The sequence below is a fragment of the Branchiostoma lanceolatum genome, chromosome 3, assembly GCF_035083965.1.
Source record: "Branchiostoma lanceolatum isolate klBraLanc5 chromosome 3, klBraLanc5.hap2, whole genome shotgun sequence".
In the NCBI taxonomy this organism is placed as follows: Eukaryota; Metazoa; Chordata; class Leptocardii; order Amphioxiformes; family Branchiostomatidae; genus Branchiostoma; species Branchiostoma lanceolatum.
In genome coordinates this window covers 28,309,115-28,327,504 of record NC_089724.1, presented here as the reverse complement: position 1 = coordinate 28,327,504, position 18,390 = coordinate 28,309,115, and the positions used below count along the sequence as shown (strand labels likewise).

At 41.9% G+C, this 18,390-nt stretch overlaps 1 protein-coding gene across 1 annotated transcript; it reads left to right on the top strand.

Moving 5' to 3' along the window:
* The first annotated feature begins 2,447 nt into the window (after nt 1–2,447).
* Nucleotides 2,448–18,085, top strand: LOC136431286 (uncharacterized). Its single transcript, XM_066422620.1, has 8 exons — nt 2,448–2,509; nt 3,112–3,258; nt 4,918–5,350; nt 8,432–8,680; nt 14,331–14,572; nt 15,371–15,584; nt 16,256–16,445; nt 16,915–18,085. The coding sequence occupies exons 1-8, from the start codon at nt 2,483–2,485 to the stop codon at nt 17,447–17,449; spliced, it is 2,037 nt and encodes a 678-aa protein (XP_066278717.1). The 5' UTR covers nt 2,448–2,482; the 3' UTR covers nt 17,450–18,085.
* Nucleotides 18,086–18,390: the final 305 nt, after the last annotated feature.

The window sequence follows — 18,390 nt, the reverse complement described above, 5'->3', positions numbered from 1 at the left end:
TAACATCAGCTTGTCAGTGCCTGGCGTTCCACTGTGTATTGTATTGTTGCAATTTCTAATAAAGAATTATTGCTTCAAAAGTGCAAAGCACTTCAAAGTACTCCCCCCACAAAGGAGTTCAGAGCCTCTGAGCACAATTTTGTATTCACACAAAACACGGTCTTATGTCATACTCGTATTACATCCAGACTACTACGTCTAGGCAACACACATTACATGCCCCATGTACATTTGCATTTATATTTCCTACGTTTTTTTCACCTTAACAGCTGTGCTGAATAATTATTACAATAGAAATGAAAAATTGATGTAGCACAATTGTCTACCGTTTTCAGAAGAAATTTTCAACACGTACAAACCTGTTAACCTTATTATCTTCCATGTGAGTCGATCCCAGGCCCAATATTATTGTCGATAATCATATGGATATGGATACTTCTAATTAACTTCCGGTCCAGTTGGGGACCATCAGTTTTCATTTTCAGCTATCGCTGCAACCTAAATTGGATTTGTCTAATCCTTGATTTCATAATGAATTGGATTCAGGAATATCATGCAAGATGTAAAGGTATTGCTGAAAAGACAACAAAACACGCAAAGCATAAAAAATATTCTTATCTATGAAATTCGTTGAGCGCTCTGTTAGACTTAAGGTCGCAGAGAGCGCGTGGGGAGAGCGCCGTCATAGTAGAATATGGGTATTACTAGTGTTAGAAACTGCATCATTCCGCATGCAAGGTGGCGTTCAGCGGAACTAGCGTTACGCCATATCAAAAAAAGTTGCTGGCAGTATTCAATCTTTCCGTCTTTACTGCATAATTGTACAACGCACCCGTTTCATATTGTGTGCGAGTTTCTCTCAGCCCAACTTTTCTGTCGTTTTCTGTCACCGTGCATGTGCGCCGTTCAAACTGAAAGTTTCAACCATGGGATCGCACAACAACCAAAAAAGGTGCTGAATTGAAGCTTTCGGAAGATAAAGATTTGTATAAAGAAAGAGGAAAATGGTTGAGAAATATAATAGAACCAAGAAACCAATGAAAATTATTTAGCCTCTGTAACACTTTCCCAATGCATTTCACGCACCAAAACTATAACTCATTAAAGTTCCCCTTACCGGCTTTGATTGTGACATGTGTTTCAGCACCATGGCTACACCTAAAAAAATGCTCTCGGTAAGGCCTCAAATTTACAACCATGAAACAAATCATGACACAAAAAGACAAAAACCTTCAGTATCGGTATCTAGAACCTCCAGTGTATGGGCGGACACCCAAACTCATCATTCCGATCAAGTTGTTAGAATATCGTCATCTGATACGTTTTGATACGATACGGGTAACCAGGTCTCTAAATCCTGCCCTCGATCTCGTTCTCAGGACAGAGGTCATTACCGAAGCGTCTCGTCTGCTGGGGGTCACAGTTACACCACGTCGCTTTGTTGTGGTTCAGTCCACCGGCGTCTGTGCCTAAAGGTGAGAGTTTCTAAAGGTTTCGATGTTGACAGAATATTCAGTGACCATGCTGGTATGTTTTCTGGCAATTTGTGGGCGGAAAATGCCTGTAAGGACGCGATTTTTGTGAAGTTTGGTCGTCCACGTTTAAAGGCACCCACATACATAAATCTGAACATTTTAGTGATCTTTGGCCCTTTAAGATTTTTCATGGAAACCTTTGTATCTATTGTTTTACAATGTGTATTTCTCTTGAATCCATTCGGCAGCTATTTTTGCCAGACTTCCGCTTTCACGCCGAAAAAATGTCTAAAACGTGATGAATATAGTAGTTGACCATTGACCTCAATTAAAATGGACGTCCCAAAAATACATGAAATAGCAAATTTCTCAGCTGTAACACTGCTGTTTGATTAGGCTTTGCTGTGGAACATGAGGCATTTGTGGACAGATATTTCAACACAATGAATATATATATATGAACATGGCCTTATACCTAATAACGTACTCCTTATACTAGTTATATAAGCCCTATATACATGTACATATAGTCATAAAGTTAGCCATGGCGACGAACGAAGGGTGTTTTTGCTTGATATTACATATACTATCCCTTCTTAGCCGTGGGGTACGCCACCAATTCCATTCCGGAAAAAGTTTGTCCGGCTGTTTTCCTTGGACGATGTAATATCAACAGTCAGCCTGATTGGCTCCTGATTGATGCGTTTATTCACATGACTGAGCCTGGCCAATCAGGCTGACTGTTGATAATACGTCATTTTGCAGGAAAATGGCGGCCTGGTTCTCTTCTCTATTGACTATAGTGCACTGTTATAGTGTTTCCGGAATGGAATTGGTGGCGTGCCCCACAACTTAGAAGCGATAGTGAATGTAATATCAAGCAAAAACACCCTTCGTTAGTCGCCACGGCTAACATAAAGTATGATATTGTAACAATAACTAATGACTAAGTTATTTCTTTAGCCCTCTGTAGCTCTGTGGTGAGGAATAACTTGTCGACAGGGGAGATGATCCATCTTCAGTTCCCACAACAGGTGAGTGGCATGGTAGAATATCCTAAGGGACAGACCTGTCATTGGGGGAACTTTGATAAGGAAAAGGCTGTATTTTAAGCATAACATCCAAAAGAAAGAAATAGCATAAATATAAGACAGTTGACAGGTAGAGTGCTTTATTGCTTTATTATGTGTTTTATTGCCGTTACAGTAGCAATGCAAAGAGACACTTACGTTCAATTCAACCAAGGACATATAATGCCCTTGATTCAACTGAAGATTCTAAATAATTCAACAACTATGTAGTGGCAGCAGCACAGGTGTCATTCCCTGTTTGGATGGTTAATCTCCAAGCAGAACCAACGGTTGCAAAGATCGTATCCAACTGGCTGAAGAAATTGTTAATGCTTTGCAACTGTTGGATCTGCTTGGAGATTATGGATAGTTGGGGTGTGGTGTGTGGGCGTTGCCAAAAATTAAGTTAAAACTCTTCTGGGTTTTTTTTACCAATAGAGATGTCATTATACTTAGCTTTGTCTACCGACTAAGTTTAATAGAGAATTAGCGTTTCAGAGGGTCAAGATTTTGCCCTACATTCATTCGATTGAAGACAGTTTTCTTAATTTTGTTTCCATCTCCAGGAGCACGGAGTCCTGTCCCAGCTGAACACCATGCGTCTGCAGGGCCAGCTGTGCGACGTGTCGGTGTTGGCGGGCGGACAGAAGTTCCACTGTCACCAGGCCGTCCTGGCTGCCAGCAGCGGGCACTTCCACGGCATCTTTGTGCAGGTAAACAGGAACATTTCACAGGAATTTTTAATCTACAAGCAGATCTATTGGTGCCAATGACATTGACATTATCCAAAGGGCAAAAGCAGTAGCATTGGCCAATGAAAGATTCTGTTTGGAGATTATATTCTTGATGAATTTGGCTATTCTGCTTTGAATCATGATTAGTAGCAGACCAAAATACAAAATAAGGTACACATGTTCATTCAGCTATTTAGATATCCTAAAAAGCATGCCACATATATATATGTCACAGTAGAGATGGCGATTCAGGACAATCGGCGATTGTCCTAGGACAGATCGCGATCGCCGTTTGTCCTAGGACAGACAGCGATCGCCATCTGTCCTAGGACAATCGCCGATTCTACTAGTAGAGATTGCGATCGCAATCTGTCCTAGGACAAACGGCGATTCAAATTTAATGATGCTAAGATATTAAGGAAACAGCAATATTTTTTTATAAACCATGATTTTATTTAGTATTTACAAACTCTGATCAAAACTTAAATGATGCTAAGACAAAGGAAACAGCAATATACAGCAAAAATGTTTGATCACCCTCTAATTTTTATCGTTATACCAAAGTTGTGAAACGGCGATTCAAACTTAATGATGCTAAGATGTTAAGGAAACAGCAATATTTTTTTATAAACCATGATTTTATTCAGTATTTACAAACTCTGATCAAAACTCAAATGATGCTAAGATAAAGGAAACAGCAATATACAGCAAAAATGTTTGATCACCCTCTAATTCTTATTGTTATGCCAAAGTTGTGAAATCAGTCAGTATATGTCTGTGAAATGATATAGGACTGGTGTGAAACTGTGAGTATCTTGACGCCTCAAAATTCGCATACCGAAATATTGTTCGATAACCTTCTTCCAACCAAGGATAAGACCTCATTGTTCCAACTGATATCTTTCACACATTATTAAAATTTTGTCGCTCAACTTAATCAGGAATTACTTTATCAGAAAACATATTCACATGAAATTTATCCATCATGAAATTTGAACTAATTCACCTAAAATACGCCAAAAATAATTACTCAAGCAACTGGATAAGATTTTGAAACCTAAAGTAGTTAATAATTGTGAAATGTAGGTGGCATATTAAACATGATTGAAATGTAATGCAATGATTTATTCTATTTTCCAAAGCATTTCCATCTAATCAGAATTTGTCCAAGTAGAATCACCGTTTGTCCTAGTAGAATCGGCGATTGTCGTAGGACAGATCGCGATCGCAGAATTTGTCCAAGTAGAATCGCCGTTTGTCCTAGGACAGATTGCGATCGCAATCTCCACTAGTAGAATCGGCGATTGTCCTAGGACAGATGGCGATCGCAGTCTGTCCTAGGACAATCGTTGATTGTCCTGAATCGCCATCTCTACTGTGACATATATATGTAACATTTATATCAATTGGTAATTATTATGTTACTTTATACATGTATAACTGATAATCTATTACTCTTTAAAGAGTTTTTATGTTGCAAATGGTCCTTCAAATTTCTTCAACTTGACCTACATATTTCCAGGAAAAATGGGGATTCATAGGAGAGTATTTTCTACCTGACGTATATTAGGAGAAAAAAGGCTGTGAGCCTGACAAGCAAGTATGCATCTTATGCTACTGTTGTCCTTTGTTTCCCAGGGAGTGCTGTGCTTCCCCAAGAGGCCCACGATCGAGACTCTGGACCTGAGCTTCATCTCTGCAGAGGTGTTCTCCGTCGTCCTGGACTACATCTACACCTCCAACCTCCACTGTCCCACCGGGATCATAGCAGACGTCCTACAGGCTGCAAAAACACTGGAAATAGAACCCTTAGTCCGACAGCTACCTGTGTTTGTGGGTACTGCACCTATAAGTAGCTTGAACGGTGCACCCAGTTTGAGTGTGGAGACACCTCAACCCTCCAGAACAATACCCAGTGTGGTTTCAGCATCGGAAATGACAATGTCTAGTGTGGTTTCAGCATCGAGAATGACTGTTCCAGAATCTTTGGTTGAAATGTTAACAGAACCAGAGGAAAACAGTGACCAGTCAGCCAGCCAGAGTGCAATGGGAGATGTGGTTGTCAAACAAGGTATGCCTAATGTTTATTCTTGAAATTTGTCTTTTACTACATGGATATGTGAATAGTGTTTAGAACAGACTTAGACAAACTTAGAGCTTAGACTGCAAACTGGGTCCGAATGTCACCAATCAAGAATGTAGGCTCGCACATGAAGCAAACCAATTCAAGGAGCGCTGAACTGGCTGCAGTACTGGTATGACAAGATAGGACGATGAAGCTCCCTCCATCTCTCCTTGATCACCACCACCTGACTTCTGCTTTGCCCCCTGTGATCCTATGCCTCTTTGCCCCAACAAAATTCTGCTTTGCCCCACTGTTCCTCTTTGCCCCTGCTGCTAATCTGCTTTTCTAGTTCTACCACCAATCCGCTTTACCCCCAACGCCTGCTGTTAACCGGCACAGCTCATACATGTACACTATATAATATAGTCACCAAGAAAATCCTGTAGAAAGTAACAATAAGGGCTATGCCACAATATGCAATTATAAAGTAGCAAGATCTCCACTACACATTCTGGACCACCTTTCTGCCAAGTGGTCAAATTCTACCCAGTCTGAAGATTACCTGAAATCTGTGTGTGCCATCAGCGGGTCATCGGTCCAGAGCTAGGATGGACGCCACCATTAAAGGTGGGTAATGTTTCAAGCGAACTTGGATAATCATGTTGTGAGATGTTGTAATTGTGAATTGAATGGAAACAAACCTTCTTCCTTCTATACATGAATAAGAAAATGACGGCCAATTCTAAGTAAAATTTTCCATTTCCTGCTTATTTCATCATGCTAGTGAACAGTGACGGTCATAACTGATAGCCTGCTTCTTACCTTTCAGAGCAACAAAACCTCCTGTGTGAACTCTGTGGAAAAGTCTTCACCTCAGAATCCTCGAGCAACAACACCAGCATCTGCGACACATGCTCCAAGTCTTCCCATGACAAAACTGCCCTGCAACAGGACTTAACCGACAAGGGCAAGACATTTCAGTGCGACCATTGTGACATAACCTTCAAGTCCTACAGACGATACATAGCACACAAGTCTGTCCATGCTCAGAAGAAACACGGATGCATAGACTGTGGTAGCAAGTTTTCGACCAGAACTTTACTGTACCAACACAGGAGTAAAACAGGAGTAAAACCCACGACAAAACATCCACCTGACTGTACCAACAAGGCCAAGGCATTTCAGTGTGACCGTTGTGACATAACCTACAAGTCGTATGGAAGATACATGGCTCACAAGTCTGTCCATGCTCAGAAGAAACATGGATGCAAGGATCATGGGCACAAGTTTTCGACCAGATCTTTACTGTACCGACACAAGAGTAAAACCCATGTTACACCAAAGGAAAAATGTGACACATGTGGAAAGCTCTTCCACCGCCTGTCCCACCTTGAAGAGCACAAGAAGACTCATACGGGACATGAGACCAGAATGTGCAAGTGTCCCACCTGTCCGGCATCGTTCAAGTGGCCCAAGGCTCTTAAACAACACCAGACAATTGCAACCCACAAGGGGCAAAAGACCTTCGCCTGATCTGCCATAAGAACTATATCGGCTCCAGCAGGCAGCTAAGGCGTCACATGTCAACTGTACATGCAGAACACTCCAGCAGATGATCTTTTTAAAAAAGATACTGTTTTTTGTCTACTTTTTTTACCCATAGTTTCACTGTGTACAAAATATACCTATCAGCAGCACCAAAAATACCGTATGTAACTTCTAAGCTCCTTCATTTTATGACAGAGGTGAAGAGTTTGAAGACCTCATATCTCCATGAAAACTTCTGTTTATGCAAATGGCTTACACATTTATATAATATATGCTTGGTCATAAACACCTTTATCTAACTTACACATGTTGCAATATTGACAGTCCTATGATTTTCCAATTAGATTAATTATGGCGTTTTTGCATTAATTATGCGAATTAGGAATTTATTTGCATAATTGGTATCTGTTGATGCTCCACTTGCCATAAACTACATAGGTTACATGTAGTTGAGTCTTATAGTTATAATGGAAAACACTGCAAATATAGATTTTCCTCATTAGTTATGCAAATTATATCCCAATTAGCATAATTTGCACTTCATCTCTGTCTAACCTACCTGCATACTAAATATCATGAAAATCCTTTGTTCAGTTATTCTCCTAAGAAGATTTTCACACTAGCGTCCCTGCAGTTCCAGAGCAAGCCGCTGGAGGGCCCAAACCTACACCACTTATTCAGTACATCACAAGCTATCTGCCACCTAAAAATAAAGACCATAGCACTTCCAGGTCAAAAGATACCAAAACTGAAGTTCTGCTGCAGTACCAAGGTCACATACGAGGGGGCCCAAAATCGACCTCTAATATTGGCTTCCCAACACCTGCCTACATACCAAATATAATCGTAATCCATCAAGAGGTTCTTGAGTTATGCTGACTACAGTAGTCCGGAAACACAGACAGACAAACAGACACACCCAAAACTGTATCTCCATTTTTCATGGAGATTAATATGAGCTAAAGTCTAATACTGTTACATGTAGGTGGTGGGATATTTAACGTGTTACAAAGATGAAAATCTATGTTGATTAAACATATTTATTGGGTGTAGAAATCAGCAAGATTTTCTATTCAGCTTTCTTCATATGATAGCTGAAGCTTAAATAAACATTTGTCTTAACTGTTTATTCATGTTTCTGTCATCTATATGATATAACACAAGTCATGTGCCTGCAGATAAAGAGAATGGAAGGTCTGCGTCTGGTGTTTGTACATGTGTGTCTGTTTGTGTGTGTGTGTGTGCATGTGTGTGTGGTGAGTATGTGCATGCGTGGTGTGTGTGTGTGTGTGTGTGTGTGTGTGTGTGTGTGTGTGTGTGTGTGTGTTGAAGAAACTGCAGCCACAGTTCTCAAAATGTCAGTAGTGGCACAATCTAATCGATTCATAGATCTTTAACAGGATTCTACATGTTTACAAACTCCAATTTCAGAACTTGTATGATGCCACTATATATATACGTGTATATGTAATATATATCATGTTATAGTGAACTTGATACAAGGTCCAAATTCAGGGTTCCCTTTTATTCCCAACTCAGAACTGTTGGACCCACTGGAGGCCAGCCAGGACCCGTGGTCCTCCCCCGGCACAAGTTTACCCCCCATCCCCCACCTGTCACTCGACAACGGAGAAAGGGAGCACGCTGAGATGATGTCCTGGACTGCGTGGGTCAACGACGAGTATTCCCGAAGGCTGGGGGCAGAGAAGATAGCAGATCTGGAGCAGAACTGCAGGAGGTGTGCACGGAAGGACAACAGCGTCAGATGGTACATCAGGACTCTGAAAGGTCAGTCTGAATTAGTTACCTATTGTAAATGAATTTGAGGGACTGTGGGTACACAGGTTTAGGTACAGGTAGGGGCCTTGGAATGAAAAAAAACTATACTAGACTTTTCTTAATATGCTATTTCGTTTTCACCAACAATGCCTGGGTCGGAGAATGTACTCAAAATCTGTTTTGCGTGTGTTCTTACCGGAGGGTTAGAAGAATGTGAAAGTTGACTGATTCGTCCTTTCTAAGTGATTGCTTTCTTCAACAGCTTCTTAAAGTTTAGATTAGAAATAGTCCAATCTATCGAAAACCAATGTGTAATGCTTAAATGTTTGTCAAAAAACCAAAATGGTATTTAGGTCATGACGTCATCTGATGATGCATGCAAATGTATTCAAGAAACCTAACATGTTTGAAAGTGTTGCTCTCATTTGGGGAGATTTCTTGTGTCCAAGAGGACTGGGCTGTGAAAAGTGCTTGAAGACTCTCGGAGAGGAACCAGTGATAGGGCTCGACCAAACCTGTGGACACCAGTCTCTTATATCTGGGTCGCTGATTTCTCTCACTCCAATGTAGAGGAGCAAATTCTGTTCTGCATTCTTTCTTTGATGAAAGAGTTAGTATAAAGGCTATATACTGATTTGTCCGTTTTATGTGTCTGTGATTGCTCTCTTTACAAGGTTCTTAGAAATAGTACAATCTGTTTGAAACCGAAATGGTATTTAGGCCATGACGTCATCTGATGATGCATGCAAATGTATTCAAGAAGCCCAACAAGTTTGAGCATGTTGCTCTCATTTGAGGAGATTTGTGCGTCCAAGTGGACTGGGCTGTGAAAAGTGGTCGAAGACTCTTCTAGAGGAACCTGAAAGGGCTGCGGAGACCTGTCTCCATCCGGGCCACTGATTTTATCCACTCCGATGTAGAAGAGATCAGTATTGTAAGAACAAAACTGGATTTAATCGGGGTATGTACAGAAAAGGAAAGACTGTCTATTCCTCATTGGCTGAGACTTATAGCATTTCTTCACTACGTAGCCGCTAAGGAGAGTTCAAAGATGTTACCCAAGACTGAAACTGCAAAATGACATCTGCACGTGCACGGTGTGGAAGTTGGTGCGCTCTACTGCTACTCGTGGCGACGTGGAACAGAGCAGGTTGCACAGCTGTTCCGTCAAATCTAGATTGTTGCGAAGATACTCCTGCTGGCTTTGTAACATTCCAGACCTGTTGGACGCATTGTCGTTTCCTCAACATCCCCACATCATGGCCGCCAAGTCTTAAAGACTTGTGGATACGGCAACAGAATATCACAAAAATCAAGGCAGGGGATTTTCCTCGTCATGAGCTTTTGGACAGTCTGTCTATCTCGGACAGTAACGTGGCTGCACTAGAACCAGGGGCCTTTGAAAGCTTACCGTCTGTGACAGCACTAGATCTTCGTCTGAACAAGATAAGGCGACTGGAGCAAGAGACTTTCAAGGGACTGGCCCTGCTTGGTTATATAAACTTGGATGATAACGAGATACATCACATCGACAGAAGAGCTTTTGCCGGGCTCGTCAGACTGAAGAAACTGTTGCTGAATAGGAACTGTCTTTCTAGCATTCCCCGAGGGGTGCGGTCAACTTCAAAGGTTGCCCTTCAGCTGAGTCTTAACCCTATCACATCAATCACAGGTGTTGATGAACTACGCTACATCTCCACTCTACTTGTGTCCCCAAGCAAGAATCAGCTGCAGTGCGACTGCAAGCTGAGAGAAATCAAGATATGGCTTCTCGAAAACAAACATCTGAGATGGCACCTCCCATGCATGCTCGGTGACACTGAGAAGGACATCAGGTATGTCGATTTGAAGGATCTAAGGTGTACCTCACCTGACGTTTCCGTTACTTTAGACAATGGGACCGCCACAGGTAACGTTTCTTTTACCTGCCGGACAGACTGCCAGGAAGGTTTGGCTTTCGCGTGGATCACACCAAGTGGAGACTACAGGCCACCAAGCTACCAGTACTCCATGAACTACACCCACGTCAGCAAATCGTCTTGCAAAGGCTCGCCCGTCACTAGCTGGGAAACAAGGAGAATGTGCTACTCCGTGTTGAACATCCCAGGGGTTGGAAGTGATGCAGATGGCACATACACGTGTCAGGTGACAGCTGACCATACAGACAATGCAAGCGTATCGGCCTTACTGACCGTCAGTAGTGGCACTGAGAAAAGCACAAGAGCGTACAGCCCGGAGATCGCGTCGACATTCGTGGCCGTCACTCCGCCAGCAGTGGATAAAGGTGTCTAAAAGGAGGCCGCAAATTGGCCTGGCATTGAACTGTCCACTGGTCAGCTTATCCTTGCGGGTCTGGGTTCTTTCTGCGGATGTTCCGTTATCGTCGGAGTGATCACTGCTTGTGTGGGCAGGTGTAAAGCAGACAGTCACATGGAGAGGTCCAACAGGGAAAGGGATGACGCCGTAGACGGACACCCCGACCCAGATGACCAGTCTTCTGATGATGCCAGAAGAGGACAATATGAGAATGAAGACCAGTTTTCAGACACAACTGGAGCCTCTGGAGGCCATTATGAGAACAACGACGAGTTTTCAGACAGGGAAGAGGCTAGAGGAGGACACTACGAGAACGATGACCAGGTTTCAGACTCTGAAGGAGTAAGGAGCGGAGAATACGAGAATAAAGACCAGTTTTCTGACACGGATGGAGCCAAAGGCGGTCACTACGAGAACGAGGACCAGTTTTCAGACACCGAAGGAGCAAAAAGACAGCACCATGAAAATGACGACCAGTTCTCCGGTGGAGACGTGAGTAAGCACTCACACAAAATAGCCAGGCAAGCCGACCGGTGGGAGTCCAGGGAATGCATCCTCCACTGCTAGAGCAAAAAGAATGACGTGTCATCGCATCAAGAGGGGCTTGGTCAAAACAAGAGCAGTGTCGAACAACAAAACGGTTTCAAGCATCATTACTATTCATGCTGAGGCACAAGCGAGGGGACACTATGACAACAAAACGAAAACCTTTGGACGGAACCTCTGCGACAGCAACGCTAAGCCAGCCTCGGCAGATAATGAATCTGACAGCAAAAATCAGACAGCTGGGCACTATGACAATGACAAGAATGCCAAATGTTCGGCCCCAAACACCACAGTGACTATTAAAAGTCCAACTGATGCTGATAGCGACTCAGATCACGACTACATGCCGTTACCTGAGAACGGAGCAGCAGGACAAGGGACTGGACTTGGCTCCGGAGAAGGGAAGAGCAAAGCTAGAGATGACGGTCCTGTCTCCACGTCTGGAAGTGCCGCCGAGGTATCAGAGCATGGGTATATGATGCTCCCTGGTACCGAAAATGCCAACGATGACTCTGACCACGCCTATATGACGCTCCCTGGTACCGAAAATGCCATTGACAACTCTGACCATACCGTTGCGATGCTTCGTGGGACCGAAAATGCCAACAATGACTCTGACCACGCCTATATGACACTTCCAGGTACGGAAAGTGCCAACGACAACTCTGACCACACCGCTGCGATGCATCCTGGGACCGAAAGTGCCAACGACAACCCTGACCACACCTCGGTGACACTCCCTGGTACCGAAAATGCCAACGATGACTCTGACCACGCCTATATGACGCTCCCTGGTACCGAAAATGCCAACGACAACTCTGACCACACCTATATGACACTTCCAGGTACCGAAAGTGCCAACGACAACTCTGACCACACCTCTAGTTCTGTGACGCTACCTGGTACCGAAAATGCCAACGATGACTCTGACCACACCTATATGACCTTCCCAGACTCAGAAAATGCAGAAGAACGGCAGATGGAGAAAGAACAGAAAGACAGACAAGTCTTAGATTGACCGGTTTGTCGGACGAAGACGATGACCCTGATAACGTGATGACGTTCCCTGAAAGAAACAATGCTGGAAAACAGCGAGAAGAAACAAATGTCAGTGGAAAACTCTGATCATGTTGATGTTCCCAACATAAGAAATGCACAGGAGGAGCAGTGTGGGATAGAAGAATTTGACTTTTAAATACAGGTTTAGAAGATAGATGGCAGAGAAGAAATGACAACGACAAAGCAAATCAAACTGCTTCATTTGAAGTACATGTAGTCAAGAAAATTTCAACATTCATTTGTCGTAGTCCCTTGTTTTTTAACAACGTGTTGTTTTGCTATATTTGTTATTTAGATTAACTAGATTCATTTGTCTGTACCAGCTGTAAACGAAGAATGCCGCACATTTCCAAATGGTGCAGCGTGATTAATTATTAGGAACCTCCTGTACCAGTCATGCCAGCAATGTTATATCTACGTCAACACTTGTTTTGAGCTCCATAGAAACGCTCCGTGAGGAATAGACTCATTTGGATCAAGAATTTAGATTTGAATAGAAAACAGCACTGCATACAGGATCAAATTGTTTCGCCTACATATTTTATTCCTATAGTTTCAGACAACATCCCTTAATTTGGAAGACCGATGACAAATAATGGTATTTGGGAGCTTATAACACCTCTATCGATAGTGATTGTAGATTTACCAGCACTTTTCATGTGTATACTTGATCACTCCTGTTGTCCAGCATTGGCTATTTTATAAAAGTGTCTGTGATTTATTGTGACTGTTAAGTATTGAGTTTATTGTTGATACAACATGTAATGTCATCAATGATGTTATGAATAAATTTATGTTAAACTTTGCACAATATTTTTTCGACTTTACTAAATATGCCAGAGGCAAGACAAGGACAACTTATAAGGAAAGATCTGCCACAACACATCTGATTTTTAAGTCAAAACTTTTAAAATACAACAAGTAAAAACAGTAACTGTTATCCTCTTTGGAATATTTTAACAGAAAACACTCCAGGGCCTGTAGTTCCAGAACAAGCTACATTGTACTTAGGCCACACCAATTTAATTTGTTGGTTATCTTGGATTTACCTCTAACTCTATTTTTCCCAATTCTAACCAAAAAAATCACTGCACCTCCCATTCAGGAAATTGTTCTACAGTATAAAGCGGATCATATTCTTATATATTGTATACTACAGTTGCTCCATAATTTTTTCTAAAAAAATCCGAGAAACAACAAATTAGATTGGTGTGGCCTTACATTGTAGGAGCCCCAAACTTACTCCACATCTTCATCACATCTAAAGCTAGCTGCCACCACAAATCAAGATCATAGCATGTCCAGGATATCCATGTCTCTTCACATAAAACAAGAGTTCAGAGACCTCATACTGTACCTCCATGAAATATTTAGAGCCTTAAATTTGTAGATTTATTGTTTCAAGCTGAATCAGTAAATCTACTCCAGAGGTTTTTTAGGTAGATATTGCGGAATAAGGTAATAAGGTAACACTGTATGTTTACATCATCTAGCATCAAAATAATCCGTCAAGTTGATATATACAAACATTTCGCTGGCACTATAGGATCTTGGTAAATACATCTCTATTCATAACTATATGTCTTAAAAACAATTATTATAGACAATGCGTCATTCCGATAGGACACAAATTCCACAGCTGTGCACCAAAAAGTCAAGAACAATGTGATGTGAACAGGGTTTTCTTTACCGTAATTTGAAGTTTTATTTCACTAAAACTTTTTATTTTCCCCAACAGAATGGTGCCTGTCTAGAAACAAGTCTCCAGACTTCGAGACGCTGCCCCCAGACCAGCTCAGTCGTCTCCTGCAGCAGTTCTACTATGAGCTGCGGAACCCGTCCGGGGGACGCTACAGCGGGCACACCATGCTGGGCTTTCGCAGCACCATCAAGACCTACCTGCTGAACCATCCGGCCAAACCCACATTCGACATTACACATGATTCGACGTTCAGCGCAGCCAACAAGACGCTCCTCAAGGTATCTTTTAAATAAATCAGTATAACTGCCCTTTATCATGATTCAGCTTCTGTATTTGTATCTGTACAGCCAGTATTAACAGGCCTGTATCATAGCAAAGCTGGTTATATTTTACTGAACAACCTGTCACGCCCATCCTTAAAGCAGGGCCGCTATCGCTTGGTTCGTTACCTGAGACGCGTAGGGGCCCTGCTATTCCAGGCCGGTATTCTGGCTTCTTGTGACGTCACCTCTAAAACAGCTTTCAGCCAATCAGAGGGTTTGTTCAAGCTCATCTTGAGCAAACCCGCAAAGGACGCTGGTAAGCTACATGTATCAACCAATCAGGTTAGGGCTTACATCATTACTTTGGGTTCAGAACAAATTAACCGCCGTTTGTACCAAATAAGGATAGCTCATTAATTATTCATGAGCAACTGTCAGTAACGTCGGGAACCATTTTAGAACTTGACCTCCGTTTCCACAACATCTACACACCTACAAAAAATCACGAAGATCCATCAACGTTTCTGTCACTTTTTTTGCCTACATACAAACACACAAAAATGAAAAGTCAGCTGCAATACTGTTGAAAAACGCAAGATGAACCATTTTTGAATTTGACCTTTCTTTGCACCACCACTTCACAACTACCAAAAATCGAAAAGATTCATCAAAGCTTTCTTTAGTTATGCTCTTGACCTACATACAGACCCAACCAACAGGTGCATGGCTATGTCTCAACCGAAAACATAATCTTCTCCGAGTTTCTCGGCGAAGATAATTACAAACAGGATCTTAGTCACCGTCTGTTCTCAGGTGGTGAAAGAGTGTCCCATTGGGTTTGAGGTCGGGATCAAGGCGATCAGCTTCCCCGACCTGCAGAAACTGTTTGACTCCGGAACCCTGGGCACGTCCACCCCGAACAGCTTACAGCGGCTCATCTGGTTCTACTTCACCGTCCACTTCCACGTCAAGACCACCAACGAGTGGCTCATGCTGAAAAAGAAAGACCTCACCCTGCACAACCAAGGTGTGATATCTCAGTTTCTGGTCTTAAGTTATTTTATTTATTGTCAAATGCTACTGTGACAATACATTACACCGACTCTTGAGGCAGCATAGCTGATAATTGGAGAGTCAACATTTATGGACAGACAGATACATAGGCAATGGAAATTACACAACACTAGTTTTAACTTCTTAGACTACAGTACATTTTGTATATGAAAGATTGAAGCAGAATGTTTGACCACTGGATTCTGTGTACATGTACAGTTTATTGCACATTCAAAGACAATTATTTAAACGGAGTTACATTTTACATTTATTTTTTGGTACAACAAATACATATAGCACATGTATTAATTACAATTTCAGTTAACAAGAGTTCACGTTTACAAGCTACCAAACAGTTGTACGTCATTGTGTTTGAACCAAACTTCATTACTTCCTCCGTCATTCGGTAAGACCACAGATTCACATTTCAAGAGATAAATAGTTTGTGGTTAAAAACCAGTGCTGTTCGACAAATCTTGCTCAGAGTCACTGACGAAAAGTAGTGGATGCTAATTGAAACATCTGACCGTCTCCAAAATCATATCCAGTTGCTTGTATAACTGTTTTTTTATTACCTGGATGTCTAACCTTCATCGACGTTTGAAGATATAAAGTATATTTCAACATTTTATACCCGTTACTCAGGGAGAAAGGACGCCTACTTCACCCTCAGGAGACCAGTAAAGGGAGGCCAGCAGATAGAAGACCGGATGTACGCGACCGGCGGGCCACTCTGTCCGGTCGCCGTGACGAAGCTGTACCTGAAGAGGCTGAACACGCTCTGCAACTCCCTTCTGCAGAAGCCGGTACGGGGCAGGCTGGCTAGGAGTGGCAGGTAGGTCAAGAGTTTGTTTTTTTAATTTCTAACTTGATTTTATCACAATCACAATGTTTAAGGGAGGGGAAAACTTATATCCAATCAGATCTATCGGTTGTAATGACGCTGTATCCAAATGGCAAAAGCAGTATTGTTAGCCCAGATTACTGTCATTGCCACAGATAGATCTGCTTGGAGATTAGGTAAAACAGATGCATACGCACCTTTACAAGTTGTCCTCACACACACTAAAGCCATCAATATCAACAATATAGTATAGTCTACTCTAAAGTGCTAGTACAATGCAGCTCGTAACATATTACAATGAAGCATAATCCAGGTTTTACTAGACTTTTTCCTTTAAGGGCGCCCAAATTCCTAGAATTCCCAGAATTTTACAGGAATCCGTCCGTTCAGATTTTTTTCTTTAGAATATCATAAAAGCATGGAATAAATTGCTTTATACCATTCTCTAACCCTTTTTCAGGTGGTTCAAGGAACACCCTCCAGGACAGAACTACCTTGTCTACATGATGAAGGGCATCTCCATAGACGCAGGGCTGAGCCTGACCTACACCAACAACCGCATCCGTAGCACCACCCGCCAGGATCTGGTACGAGCCGGCATCTTCCAAACTTTAGTCGCCTCTGGAGCAGGGGGTAACCACGCTCTTGGAGCTACCACCCTTCTTCACACACTAGGACAATCCCTGGACATGGCTACTCCAACAAGCCAGCAAGTCGTTGGCATGCCAGGGTCACCCATACAATCCCATAGCCTTCCAGGTGGCTTTGCTGAAGACGCCAGCGGACAACAGGCTCATGTAATCATAAAACAAGCAATAGAGCTTCATGAAAATCTGTCAGACAATGATGGTGATTGGCATCCATCGCACTTCAATCCTGTAAGTGAAATAAAGGAGCAGCCCAGGAAGGGTGTCAGGAGAAGCACCAGAAAGAGAATGCTTGGCATCTTGTTGGAAGACGCTAATGATGATGATGATGACAGGCTTCCGGAATGATGAGAAAAATTTGGCCATTAGGCCACACCAATCTAATTTCTTGGTTAACGGATTTTTATTTTTATTTTAGAAAAAAATATCATGAAAACAGAAGGCTGGGGTGAAAAGCATCTGACCCTGTTCACTCCCTGATGTTGTGTGCACCAAAGTACAGACTTTCCTCTGAGATTCTGTTTTCATGTTATTTTTCTAGTCTAACATTTTTTAAATTTTTTTTTATTCTGTTAACCAAGAAAATAAATTGGTGTGGCCTTATCAGTGGCAATGTAGAGGTCAGGATAATACATGTATTCATGTACAATGTACATGTACAATGTAATGTTACTGTACACTGGTATTCAACTTTTATTCTATTGTAAAGATTATTAAGTGGTACATGTACATGTGCTATAAAGTTGTCACTTTTTAGTGATTATATGTCACTCCAGTTGCAGAATTCAGGGGGTAGCAGTAACTTATTTACTATATCATATACAAATGTATATTATTAGTGTAGTCTATTCTGGACAGTGCTATATTAGTAGAAGCAGTAAGTGTACATCTGTAAGACTACAGGAAAATGCACTATAAAACCACCCCATAATATATGAGCTGTTGTAAAGAATACATGTGGCGTTATGTGTCCATCGATCCATACTGTGTGTGTGTGTTACAGTGTGTGTCTTATTCTGTAGTAGTGTCAAAGTTCTCTGCCTAATCTTTATGGGTATGATACACATTTAGAAGCTTAATAGATTTATGAGCATGTTTACCAGCAATTTTATAATCACCAAGCAAACTGGCTGTTTGATATCATTCAGCATGATGAAATGATACAACTTCACAATCATGAACACACAACATATGCAACATGTACTAATATGTAATCAGTGATATTTATTAGGCTGAAGTCAGCTTTATGTACATGTCAGTCAAATGGAGAAAAAAGGGGCAGGTCATTT